We start from the raw sequence: 13,703 nt of genomic DNA, 5'->3' as shown, positions 1-13,703 counted from the left end.
ACAGGTTCGCTGTCAATCTTTTTTCCAAACGTTGTCGGTGACAAAAATTTCAAAGTCAAAATTCCGTGTCCATGTGAATGCATGCATCTACAGACTTACGGTTATACCAGGTCATAGAGATTCCATTTTTCCATAGACCAACACTGTGTTTAGTTCCACGCCAAAATTGAAAGTTTGAAAAAATTGAAACGGTGTGACAGAAAAATTGAAAGTTTGTGTGTGTAGGAAAGTTCGATGTGACGGAAAAGTTGAAAGTTCGAAGAAAAAAGTTAGAATCAAAACAGGGCCACTCAGGTATCTTCTTTTCTTTAGGACTACACTCAGGTATCGAGTCCTGAATTCTAGAACAAGGGGGAATTTTTAAAAATCTCACACATTAGAGTTCAGTTCCTATAAAAGACAAGGAAAAAGAACAATTCTTGCATCACAAATGGTATTGCAATAGGAAATTATTTCTTCTGTAAGAGTCAATACAATCCACTCATCCAGTACCACCATACTTAGACGAGCTTTCCATAATCATCAGTAACCAGAAAAAGAAAAGGGAGAACCTAGGCTTCCCCTTTTCAAAATAAACTTTACGCGGATTCAGAAAGATATTTTCGCTAGTATTTAGTCCTAGACAAAGCTCGTTCCACACCACAGTCCACACAATCAAAACAAGGACCGTTCTCATTGAAAAAAAGGATAAAGAAAATTATCAAATGATCAGTAAGAAACAAATGGATAAACTTTTGGCCATTTACCAGTCTTCAGAAGCAAAAATGCTTGTGGAGGAAGACTTAAATGATCCTTGACCCCAGATTAGAATAGCGCTCTTCTAGTGCTACATAAATACAGAACAAATGCATCATTCCCTTCCTTCTTCCATCTCTGAAGCCAATCATATATCTCATACACTTATGCACCTGATGTAATGGAAACAATTCCCTGCCTCATCCTCTTTTCGTCACTACAGATTCTGGCATTCTCTTCTGCATCACCAGAGCATACACTGGGTACCGGCTCATTCTTATCGGTAGAAGAATATGAGAAACCATTTCTCATCTCACCCAGCAATACTTTCTCCTTTGGTTTCTACGAAACAGGTGACAACGCCTTCTCCCTCTCCATCTGGTTCACCAATACAGTCGAAAAAACCGTTGTTTGGGCAGCAAACTCAGAATCACCAGTGAATGGTCATGGCTCCAAGCTATCCTTTACTCAGGAGGGTAGCTTAGTCCTCAGCGATGAGAAGGGCTTCGTTGTGTGGGATAGCAAGACAATGCTAGGACAGGATTCTCGAGTTGCTCTACTTGATACAGGCAATCTTGTCATCACTGATTCCAAGGGTAGTGTTGTGTGGCAAAGCTTTGATTCACCCACTGATACCTTGCTACCTTTGCAGCTCCTTACCAAGGACAAAAGGTTGGTGTCTGGTTACTATAGCCTCTACTATGACACTGATAATGTCCTCCGGCTCATATATAATGGACCAGAGATTTCAAGTCCCTATTGGCCAAACCCATCTGAGTCAATTTTTGATTTTGGACGAACTAACTACAACAGCTCCAGGATTGGAGTCCTCGACAATACTGGTCATTTCACGTCAAGTGATGGCCTAAACATCATTGCTTCTGACTCAGGTCTTGGAATAAACAGAAGGCTCACAATTGATCAAGATGGCAATCTCAAGTTGTACAGCTTAAATAAAGTGGAAAAAAGCTGGATAGTCACATGGGAGGCCATGCCGCAGCACTGTGACGTTCATGGACTATGTGGGAGAAATAGCATATGTGAGTATTCTCCTGGTCCTCGGTGTTCCTGTCTTCCAGGTTATGAGATGGCTGATCTAGAGAATTGGAGCAAAGGTTGTCAGCCAATGTTCACAAACAACTACGGCCAAGCCATAGGGCAAGTCATATTTGTCGAGATGCGTCATGTTGAATTTTATGGATATGATACGGGATTTAATATATCCGTTTCACTGGAAGATTGTGAGGAATTTTGTTCTCAACAACGTTCCTGTGTTGCCTATTCATACCATGCCGGAAGTGGTTATTGCTATACTAAAGGTATGCTCTACAACGGCCGGAAGACTCAATCCATTACTGGAAGCACATATTTCAAGCTACCCAAAACTTGCAATATCTCAGAGGTGAAACAACATGGCTTGACATGCAGACATTCACATTCTACATATGAAATGCATCGACAACACGGAAAGTGGTTGTATTTCTATACATGTGCTGCAATATTTGGAGGGCTAGAGTTGTTCTTCACAACAACAGCTTGTTTATTTCTTCGAAGCAAACAGAATATTCCAAAGTCAGTGATGGATGGTTATGAATTGATGACTGAGCACTTCAGGAAATTCTCATACAGAGAATTGAAGGAGGCTACAGGAAATTTTAAGGAAGAGCTTGGAAGAGGTGGTTCTGGAGTTGTTTATAGAGGCGTACTTGACAGAAAGAAAGTTGTGACAGTGAAAAGATTAACAAATGCAACAGAAGCTGAAGAGGAGTTTCAATCAGAAATAAGTGTGATTGGCAGGATAAATCATGTTAATTTGGTAAGGACTTGGGGCTATTGCTCAGAAGGCAAACATAAACTATTGGTTTATGATTATGTGGAGAATGAGTCACTGGACAAGCATCTCTTTGAGAGCATAGATGCAAAAAAATTACTTCGATGGAACCAGAGGTTCACCATCGCATTGGGAACAGCAAGGGGCTTGGCATACCTCCACCATGAGTGCCTTGAGTGGGTTGTTCATTGTGATGTGAAGCCAGAAAACATACTCTTGACCCAGGACTTTGAAGTTAAAATAGCAGACTTTGGCCTAGCGAAGCTATCCAAAAGGGATTGCTCTTGTTTGCAATTATCCCATATGAGAGGAACAGTAGGATACATGGCTCCTGAATGGGCGTTGAATTTGCCCATTAACGCAAAGGTTGATGTTTTTAGCTATGGAATTGTGCTTCTTGAAATTGTGATGGGAGCTAGGATTTCTAGTCAGACAACAACAGAAGGGGAGAAACTGGATTTGACACAAATTGTGGAAGCACTAAAGCAAGTTGTAGCTTGTGGAGATGTTACACACATAGTGGATGCTAAGCTGCATGGACAATTTAACCATCTCCAGGCCATGGAAATGGTGAAGATTTCCTTATCATGCATAGGAGAAAGGACAAAGAGGCCAACAATGGATGAAATTACCAAAGCTCTGATGGCATGTGGTGATGAAGACAAGTATGCTGACTGCACAGAATAGTATGTAACACATAAATGCAAACCAGTCTCATCGAATTAATCAAATGTTACTTCAAAAGTATAAAGGCGAAGCAAAAGGACCATTCAAGAGTCAGGGATGTAAAAAGTAGCACAAGCCAACTTACAACTTGTTCATGCCAATGAATGCTATTACTACCTCTGTTTCAGGTATAAGACTTTTTAGCATTGCCCACATTCATATAGATATTAATGAATCTAGGCACACATATATATCTAGATTCATTAACATATATATGAATGTGGGCAATGCTAGAAAGTCTTATAATATGAAATGGAGAAAGTAGTATTTACGAATGATGTATGTTTGTAGATTAAGAATTCTCTTTAATTATCTTTTTCCAGTTAGTTCCCAAGTTCTATATAATTCACAGCCTGATGGTTCCTCTTTCTGTTACCACACCACTTGTTTTCAGAAAAAAAAAAGATTCATTTACTATCTTTGTTTCATATTATAAGACTTTTTAGCATTAACCACATTCATATATATATGTTAATGAATCTAAACATATATGTGTGCATAGATTCATTAACATCTACATGAATGTGGGCAATGCTAGAAAGTCTTATAACCTGAAACGGAAGTAAGTTATAGCAAATCAGTTCTTCATGTTACCAGATTTCCTTGTTCTCAGCTATATGAAAGTGATTGGGACAGGGAGATTTGCTCAAATGTAGAACAAAGGTAATGGTACAGAGAAAAGGATAATTAACTAAAAAGAGCTTCCCTACACGTTCCTGTGGCTTTTCAATGAACTATTAATAACCTATACTCCTATAGATTCAAGATTACTGCATTTTATCTAAAAGTTCTCGTCCCGATCTCTTAGAGCAGGGTAAATTTGTTATTTCAATTTCTAGTAACCAAAGCTGCTAATGCTGCCCTCTCAGTAACCAAATGCAGCAATGATCCAGAGCAAAACCACGCGTCGGTCAGAGCATTGCATAACAGCGAAGAGAAAGAGGGAGGCGTCACCTCGACGAACAAGAGCCAGCGCCGTCAACCTGGCCGGCGAGACGGTGGCCGGCTGGGACCGCGAAGGGGGTCCAAACTGCTCATCCCCCATTCCCCCTGCGCCCAAGCCTCGCCGGATGGCCAGCCCCCTCTCCGCCTCTTCCGTCGCCGGTACAGCGTGGGGGTCCCGTCTCGCCTGCCAAGCCCTCCACCACCACCTGCCTCGTCGGCATGTCGCGGAGGTAGGCAGGGGCGGGGATTCACGCGGAGGCCTCTCGTAGCGTAGTTGGCTAGCGGCAGCAGCAGGCCGCTTCTCGTTCGCGCGCCGCCGCTCGGCGGAGGTCGCCACCGTCATTATCGGGCGCAGCCGATAATTCGAGGGGTTTTATGGGAATAACAACATCCCGCACCTACGTTTCTAAATCAAAGCTACCAATATCAGATCGGACAGTTCAAAGTTAGCAAGCCTTGAACCGCTACCATTGGTTGCGGAACAAAAAAAATTGGTGGAGCCGGGCCGCCGGGGGTGCAGGCGTGCAGCGCGCCTCCTCCGTGCTCCCTCCGTCTCAGAAAAAAAAAGGACTTAATTCTTAGGTTTTTTATCCAATGTTTGACCGTTCATCTTATATAAATTTATTTTATGATTAGTATTTTTTTTTGTTAGATGATAAAACATAAATAATACATTATGTATGACTTATCTTCCTGAACAGAGAACAGTGAAGGCGGATTAGTGAGGACGACGCTTTGTCAAGTAGGTGCTACAAGGTAATCAATATCAACATATTAGATATAGTATTTTTTTTATTTGTCATATCATATAATCGAGATACAATCATAAAATCAGGATACTATCAAATTTATAAATAACACATTTTATATATAATCGGTCGTGGCTGTTCTGATCCAATTGATGAATTTCAAGATGACTTGGTGGTCACGACCGATCGGAGTGGTTCTTTTCTGGCTGCTCTTCTGGTTGGAGGCAGTCATGTTCTTTTCTGGCTGCTCTTCTGGTTGGAGGCAGTCATCAGTTGCACCTGTTGTACCCAGTGAGCTTTCTTTGATCATGGAAGAATGTATGGAATTCTTGGCAATTAATGATATCACCCGGAGGGGGGGGGGGGTAAAGTCATGTATTATTTTTTTGAAAAATAATAATGTCGGTATTTGTTTGTCGATTCTTTTCTATGGTGTCGCGTCTTAGAGTTGTCTTTGAAGGGAAGTCTAGAATTGACTTTTTAGCATGGCTTGAGCGACATTGGTAGACAAATGATTATTCCTTCTTGAATTCGATGTTTTGGAGGGTGTTATATTCCTAGCGTTCTCCTGATTGTAGTTGAACACACTGTCACAGAAACAAATGATATGTTAATTTATGTGTTCTTTTCTTCCTTAGTTAGTGTAAGTGGATAGGTCGGATGATTTCGTTGTTCAGTTTCATTACTAAGAAAATATTATGAAGGTAAATATATTTGTAGTTGCAAAGCCAGGTAGTTTAGTAGTAATTAACTAGTATTGTTAACTAACTCGTACTCACTGGCACGTGCAATTCACGTGTAGGCGTTGACCATATAAAGGAAAAGGGTTGCGATATTGTGGGTGGAAGTATATCCAATCAAGATAACTAAGGTTACGTTTAGTTCTCTTTAAACTTTTAATTTTTTCGTCACATCAAATGTTTTGGACACATGTATGGAGTATAAAGCTGGACGAAAAAACAATTGCACAGTTTGCATGTAAATTACGAGACGAATCTTTTGAGCCTAATTACGCCATGATTTGACAATGTGGTGCTACAGTAAATATTTGCTAATGATAGATTAATTAGGCTTAATAGATTTGTAACGCAGTTTACAGACATAATCTGTAATTTATTTTGTTATTAGTCTACATTTAATACTTCAAATGTGTATCCGTATACTTAAAAAAAATTAAAATGGAACTAACACGGCCTAACGCTTTGTTCTGCTCATTCTCTTCCAAGACTTCACAGTTCACACCCCCACCCGTAGAAAAATGACTTCCTACCCTCCAACTTGTCACGCTAGCTGTTGAAAAAGACCTCCATTGCTGCGATTGGTGATACTTCTGCTTCTCTTATGCTACCTCCGTTCTAAATTAAATTAAGTGTAACCATGGGTTTTCGTATTTAGCATTTAACCATCCGTCTTATTTAAAAGTTTTATAAAAAAACTATTTTAAAAATTAGTCACACATAAAATATTATTTATATTTTATCATCTAATAATAATAAAAATATTAATCATAAAAAAATTTCAATTAAAATGGACGGTCAAACGTTGAATATAAACAGTGCAAAACTGTATTTATTTTGGACAGAAGGTAGTATCTCTTTGGCTACATAAAATAAAAAAAATAGTTTGAATTTCAATTTGGACGGAGTTCATTAATCATCCTTGACGACATACCCTCGTTTATTCTAACCTGTCAAATATAAATCAAATGCTTAAAAAAAATCTGAAATTTTTTTTTGCTAAGATTGATACGACAGTCGTTTATTATTCCTCCAAAAAGATAATTTTGAGCTCAACTGATCTACAAATTGATAAACAAAATAACAAACTAACCTTTAAGTTTCACGAGCACTATCCACGGTTAGATTTGTTTCTTCTTAACTTAATCGAATTCAAACTTCCATGTATGTAAAGTGATACATACTCCATCTGTCTCAAAAAAAAAGACAAAACGGGGTTTCCGTGTCTAACATTTGACTGTCCGTCTTATATGAAATTTTTTTTATAATTAGTATTTTCATTGTTGTTAGATGATAAAACATGATTAATAATTTATGTGTAACTTATCTTTTTAATTTTTTTTATACTTTTCAAATAAGACGAACGGTCAAACGTTGGACACGGAAACCTAGGGTTTGCCTTTTTTGGGACGGAGGGAGTATATACCACAAAGATCTATGCTGTGATATTTCCTAAGATTCTTTTTACTGTCCAAATGATTGCAAATAATGAGGAGATATTCTCTTAAGAGGCAGAATTGTTTTTTTTTTTTTTGAAAGGAATCAGCACAGACTGTGCTATATCATTGAATAGAGAGGTAAAAAAGTACTACCCCTATGGGTGAAAGGAGAAAAAAGAAACTGTACAAGGCGAAATTAATCTTTGCACTGGCCATTGTCCAAGCTCGTGCCTCTTCTTTTATTTTTGCCATTAGGCTTGGGGCCGTCATCTCTTTGTGTTCAAAGATTCTCCTGTTACGCTCCTTCCGACCGCAGGTCTTTTTTGGGCACTTCCTTCTTGTTGGCTATCATTTCCCACCAATCCTGAACACCCTGATTGGGGCAGAATTGTTTTTCCATTTTGAACCCAATTTTCACATCGATGTTTCGTATTAGACCCACTTTTAGTTTATACTTTCACTTTAATTCATTTTCTTCTTTTTTATGTTTTAACAAAACTGATATAAAAATATTTGGTGATTGATAAATACTACTAGCAAAAGTGGTTTATTGATTAAAACAAAGAGAGCAATTCACTTCGCCCCTAATGTAGCTCGAGTTTGGCTCGATACTCCCTCGCACGATTTTAGATGTACTCTGACGTCTTTTGTGGACCAAAACCATGCGTTCTATCTTCACGCAACTCTATTTTAAGGCTCCTTAGAACAACAGATTTTTAAACAAATTTTAGAGGAATTTATTCTTATAGAAACTTTTTGTTTGATCATTTGGATTAAAGAAATAGCTATCCAAAAATCCTATGAAATTTCTTTGAATTGGCTCAAAACATAGAATTTTTGTAGGAATTCTGACATGGGCTTCAACCTCTCGAAAAAAAATCCTTTGCATCTGTCTTTATTTTGATTCCTACCTTTTCTCTTCATCCAAACAACCATTTCTACAGTTTTCTCATGTTTTTCAAAATCATACTCCCTTCGTTAAAAAAAGAAAATCTAGGACTGGATGTGACATATTATATTACAATGAATTTGGAGAGAGATATGTCCAGATTCGTGGTAATAAGATACATTATATTCAATACTAGATTAATTTTTTATGGGACTAAGGGAATAAAATGTAAAGTATTAGCCTGTCTAGATTCGTAATGTAGACAAATTCATAGTATTAGAACGTGTGCCTTATCATCTAAAATCGAAAGTATGACACATCGATCCTTATGTATTACTATGTATTTTGGAAATCCACTACCACGGACTCTTGCTGTCACTATCGGACAGAAGATATCAAAACAGTTTATTTCAGCAAGTGGTTATCAGAAAGGCGATTCAACGCATCCATCTAGTCTACGCACGCATGCGTTGCACGCATCCGATTTTCACATCGATGTTTCGTATTAGACCCACTTTTAGTTTATACTTTCACTTTAATTCATTTTCTTCTTTTTTATGTTTTAACAAAACTGATATAAAAATATTTGGTGATTGATAAATACTGCTAGCAAAAGTCGTTTATTGATTAAAACAAAGAGAGCAATTCACTTCGCCCCTAATGCAGCTCGAGTTTGGCTCGATACTCCCTCGCACGATTTTAGATGTACTCTGACGTCTTCTGTGGACCAAAACCGTACGTTCTATCATCACGCAACTCTATTTTAAGGCTCCTTAGAACAACAGATTTTTAAACAAATTATAGAGGAATTTATTCTTATAGAAACTTTTTGTTTGATCATTTGGATTAAAGAAATAGCTATCCAAAAATCCTATGAAATTTCTTTGAATTAGCTCAAAACAGAGAAATTTTGTAGGAATTTTGACGTGAGTTTCAACCTCTTGAAAAAAAAATCCTTTGCATCTATCTTTATTTTGATTCCTACTTTTTTCTCTCCATCCAAACACATTTGTTAAATAGTCCCACATTGGTTGTGGAAGGGCAAATGACCTAAAATATAAGTGGGGGAGCCCCTCACCTCAATGGAGCTTTTGGGGTGGGAAAGGCCCTTTACGATCCTACAATTGGTATCAGAGCCTGGCTAGGTTAACATCTCTGGCCCGATGGACACGTGTGAAGGCCTGATGGACCGTGGGTACCTGCGGGGCCCGTATACCTGATGGACCGTGGGCCGGTGGGGTCTATACACGGTGAAGGGGCGGTGAAGGGCTGAGGGACACCAATGTGTGAAGGGGGAGATTGTTGAATAGTCCCACATTAGTTGTGGAAGGGCAAATGACCTAAGATATAAGTGGGGGAGCCCCTCACCTCAATGTCTAGCTTTTGGGGTGGGAAAGGCCCTTTACGATCCTACACCATTTCTACAATGTTGTCGTGTTTTCAAAATCATACTCCCTTCGTCCAAAGAAAGATGAATTTAGAACTGGATATGACATATTACATTATAATACAATGTATCTGGACAAAGATATGTCCAGATTTGTATTACTAAGATGTGTCACATCCAATATTATATCGGTTTTAAATTTGACGGAGAGAGTAAGATTGAAGGTGTTAGTCTGTTTAAATTCGTAGTACTAAAATGTAGACAGATTCGTAGTATTTGATTATGTGTCTTATCATCTAAAATCGAAAGTATGACTTATCGATCCTTATGTACTTTGGAAATCCACTACCACGGACTCTTGCTGTCACTATCGGACAGAAGATATCAAAACAGTTTATTTTAAAGTAATAATAAAAAAAGCAAGTGGTTATCAGAAAGGCGATTCAACGCATCCATCTAATTCATAGTCTACGTACGCATGCGTTGCAGGACCCCCTTGCTGTACCAAATAATTGCAAGCAAGTGACAGTCAGAACCCTCGAGCGTCATCAATTTCTCATGTGCGATATGATTATCTAAACTCTATCGAACGTGCCAACTTCCATGCTTTTTTTTTTTTGAAGGAATACAACTTCCATGCTTAATTGAGGAGTAGTTTTGTCCGGCTAATTTGCTAGTCTCGGCCAACCCACATACAGCTAGCCACCATATTTTAAGAGCTTTATCATGCATATATGCGATTTGCCAACCAATTGATTCGAGTCCAACTCAAGACTCGTAGACGAAATCGATCATGTACACAGGAAGTACCCAGCTAAAAGTGAAATCAAAACCAGCGTGTGCTCTGGGTCTTGCCAATGGACAAATGTTCCTTTTGTGATTATTACTCAAGAGGAATTTCCCTTCACGAACGAAAACGGTCATATCAAATCGGCATAGCACTAGTGACGGCCACGACTAGTTGAGGACTGAAGACCAGCAATAATGACAATCGTAAACTGATGAAATATCAAAGTGATTGTCAGACAAAGCGCCATTATCCTGTCGCTTACGGCTGCGTATGTCCAAATCAAGAATACTACCCGTACTTTGATTTGCATAATGATTGCGTTGAACGTTGGTTGCTTGATCATCTTTTATACACTTTGTCCCATAATTTTCTTTGCCTTTGTAGACCGTAGTTCAACCAATGAACCAAACAGCGAGCTGAAACGATGGCTGGATTGGTCATCGGCTGCCTGGCCGTGCAGCTCTCGCTGGCGTCTCTGCTGCTGTGCTCGTCCGCGTCGACGGCGCAGCACACGCTCGGCACCGGCTCCTCCCTGTCGGTGGCGGACCGGTCGCGGCCGTTCCTGGTGTCGCCGGACGGCACCTTCTCCTGCGGCTTCATTCAGGCCGGCGACGACGGCGACAACGCCTTCTCCTTCTCCGTATGGTTCACCGCCGCCAGGGACGGCGCCGTCGTCTGGACGGCCAACCCCGACGCCCCCGTGAACGGCAGGGGCTCGACGATCTCGTTCCGCCACGACGGCGAGCTGGCCCTCGCCGACACCAACGGGACCACGGTGTGGGCGAGCCGGACGGGCGGCGGCGGGCGGGGCCTGACCGTCTCCCTCCGCGACACCGGGAACCTCGTCATCGAGGACCCGTCGACCGGCCGCGCCGTGTGGCAGAGCTTCGACTGGCCGACGGACACGCTGCTCCCGTCGCAGCGGTTCACCAAGGACACCAAGCTCGTCGCCGGCTACTTCAGCCTCTACTACGACAACGACAACGTGCTGCGCATGCTCTACGATGGCCCGGAGATCGCCAGCATCTACTGGCCGTTGCCGGGGGTGAGCATTTTCGACTTCGGCCGGACAAACTACAACAGCTCGAGGATCGCCATCCTCGACGACGCCGGCGTCTTCCGCTCCTCCGACAGGCTGCAAGCCCAGGCCTCCGACATGGGCGTCGGCGTCAAGAGGCGGCTCACCATCGAGCAGGACGGCAACCTGAGAATATACAGCCTGAACGCGTCCACCGGAGGTTGGGCGGTGACATGGGCGGCGCTCAGCCAGCCGTGCCAAGCTCACGGGCTGTGCGGCAAGAACGGCCTCTGCGTGTACCTGCCGAGCCTCCGGTGCTCGTGCCCGCCAGGGTACGAGATGATCGACCGCCGGGACTGGAGGAAAGGCTGCCAGCCGATGTTCTCCGTCGGCAACTGCAGCCAGCCGGCGGCGCCTGAGCGGTTCAAGTCTGTGGTGGTGCCCCAAACCGATTTCTACGGCTACGACCTGATGTTCAACGGGTCCTCGATAACATTCGAGCTATGCAGGAACCAGTGCCTGAGCGATTGCCAGTGCGTCGCCTTCTCCTACAGGTTCGACGGCGTCGGCAGATGCTTCACGAAAGGCAGGCTTTTCAACGGCTACACGTCGGCGAATTTCCCGGGGAACATCTACCTCAAGGTGTCCATCGACTTCGACGAATCGTCGCCATTGGTCAGCGCGCGGAGCGCCGCCGGCCTCACGTGCAATCCCAACGTCTCCATCGTGACAGTGCCCGCTGCCGTGTACGGGATGGCTCCAAGAAACAGCGGGAAGTGGACCTACCTGTTTGTGTTCGCCGGTGTGCTCGGTGTCCTGGACCTCCTCTTCATCGCGACAGGGTGGTGGTTCCTGTCCAGCAAGCAGAGCATCCCCAGCTCGCTGGAGGCAGGGTACAGGAGGGTGATGACGAGCCAGTTCAGGCGGTTCACGTACCGGGAGCTCAAGGACGTGACGGCCAACTTCAAGGAGGAGCTCGGCCGCGGCGGCTCCGGCGTGGTGTACCGCGGCGTGCTCGACGGCGGTAAGGTGGTGGCCGTGAAGAGGCTGGCGGTCGACGTGACGATGCAGGGGGACGAGGAGTTCTGGGCCGAGATGACGGTGCTCGGGCGGATCAACCATATGAACCTTGTGAGGATTTGGGGATTCTGCTCCGAGCGCAAGCACAAGCTGCTGGTGTACGAGTACGTGGAGAACCAGTCGCTGGACCGGCACCTGTTCGACACGGCCGAAGGCGGCGGCGGCATGTCGACGACGACGCTGGCGTGGAAAGATCGGTACAAGATCGCGCTGGGCACGGCGAGGGGCCTCGCCTACCTCCACCACGAGTGCCTCGAGTGGGTCATCCACTGCGACATGAAGCCGGAGAACATCCTCCTGACGAGGGACTTCGACGCCAAGATCGCCGACTTCGGGCTGGCCAAGCTGTCGAAGCGGGACGGCGGCGCCGGCGTGGAGCTCACCCACATGAGGGGGACGTCGGGGTACATGGCGCCGGAGTGGGCGCTGAACGTGCCCATCAACGCCAAGGTGGACGTGTACAGCTTCGGCATTGTGCTGCTGGAGATCGTGGTCGGGAGCCGGGTGGCGGACCAGAGGACGGAAGCCGGCGAGCGGCTGCAGCTGCCGCAGATCGCGCAGGCGCTGAGGCATGTGCTGGACAGTGGCGATGTGAGGTCTCTAGTTGATGCCAGGCTGCAGGGGCAGTTCAACCCTCGTCAGGCCATGGAGATGGTGAGGATTTCTCTGGCGTGTATGGAGGACAGGAACAGCAGGCCGACCATGGACGACATCGCCAAGGCTCTCACGGCGTTCGATGACGAGGACGAACACCCCGCTTACCGGTCATGATCATCACCAGGCTAACCGTTAGCATAGTTCAGCTTAGAGCAGCAGTCAGCTGTGAGTTTAATTCAGCACTTGAATTTCAAATTTAAGGATTATGAAATTCCGAAAAATTGTAGTTAAGACTTCAAATCGAGTATACTCAGTAGAAGTACTATAGTCAGTATTGAGCTCCTCCCCAAATATTAAGCAATCAGTTGACTGAAAAAAAAAAGAAAAAAAAAAGAAAAGCACTCCCAGAATTCTTTGAAACAAAGGTCCCATCGGTTGCATACGGCTGATTAAAAACCATTACGGCTTATTAGTGATAAAAAAGATTTATGAGTAAAACTTTTATATATGTGTACTTAGCGTGTCGGTGATATGGCTCGGGGTATGCGAAGTGCGGGGGAGTTACCTCCTGATCCAGCCACGTGGCCCTACAGCTTGGCCCTCCCCCCGCGCCTCGGAAGACCCAGAGGCAGCCAGGGAGCCTCGGGTGCCACGTCACACCCCTCGGGCCCTCGCGCTGCCTCGCCCTGAGGCCCTCGCTCAACTGCCATGTGGCGAGGGGAGCGAGCGGGGAGGAGACTCAGACTGAACCACCATCAATGCGCGCCGCCCCAACTGTCC

General features: G+C 43.8%; 2 protein-coding genes across 2 annotated transcripts; both read left to right on the top strand.

The window, feature by feature from the left end:
- The first annotated feature begins 427 nt into the window (after positions 1 to 427).
- On the top strand, positions 428 to 3,610 carry LOC107277300 (putative receptor protein kinase ZmPK1). Its single transcript, XM_026019913.2, has one exon. It carries the CDS (start codon positions 917 to 919, stop codon positions 3,251 to 3,253), a length of 2,337 nt encoding a protein of 778 aa, XP_025875698.1. The 5' UTR covers positions 428 to 916; the 3' UTR covers positions 3,254 to 3,610.
- A 6,887-nt stretch (positions 3,611 to 10,497) lies between these two features.
- On the top strand, positions 10,498 to 13,382 carry LOC4326333 (putative receptor protein kinase ZmPK1). The gene has a single exon (XM_015787333.3). It carries the CDS (start codon positions 10,653 to 10,655, stop codon positions 13,095 to 13,097), a length of 2,445 nt encoding a protein of 814 aa, XP_015642819.1. The 5' UTR covers positions 10,498 to 10,652; the 3' UTR covers positions 13,098 to 13,382.
- Positions 13,383 to 13,703: the final 321 nt, after the last annotated feature.

Source organism: Oryza sativa, chromosome 1 (genome assembly GCF_034140825.1).
Source record: "Oryza sativa Japonica Group chromosome 1, ASM3414082v1".
NCBI classification, from domain to species: domain Eukaryota; kingdom Viridiplantae; phylum Streptophyta; class Magnoliopsida; order Poales; family Poaceae; genus Oryza; species Oryza sativa.
Note: the sequence above shows the minus strand (reverse complement) of the source record. Positions and strands in the feature narration are given on the sequence as shown.

Bases quoted from the DNA above. Each gene is read 5' to 3' on its own strand.
- LOC107277300 (XM_026019913.2), top strand. From the start codon at position 917: ATGGAAACAATTCCCTGCCTCATCCTCTTTTCGTCACTACAGATTCTG.
- LOC4326333 (XM_015787333.3), top strand. From the start codon at position 10,653: ATGGCTGGATTGGTCATCGGCTGCCTGGCCGTGCAGCTCTCGCTGGCG.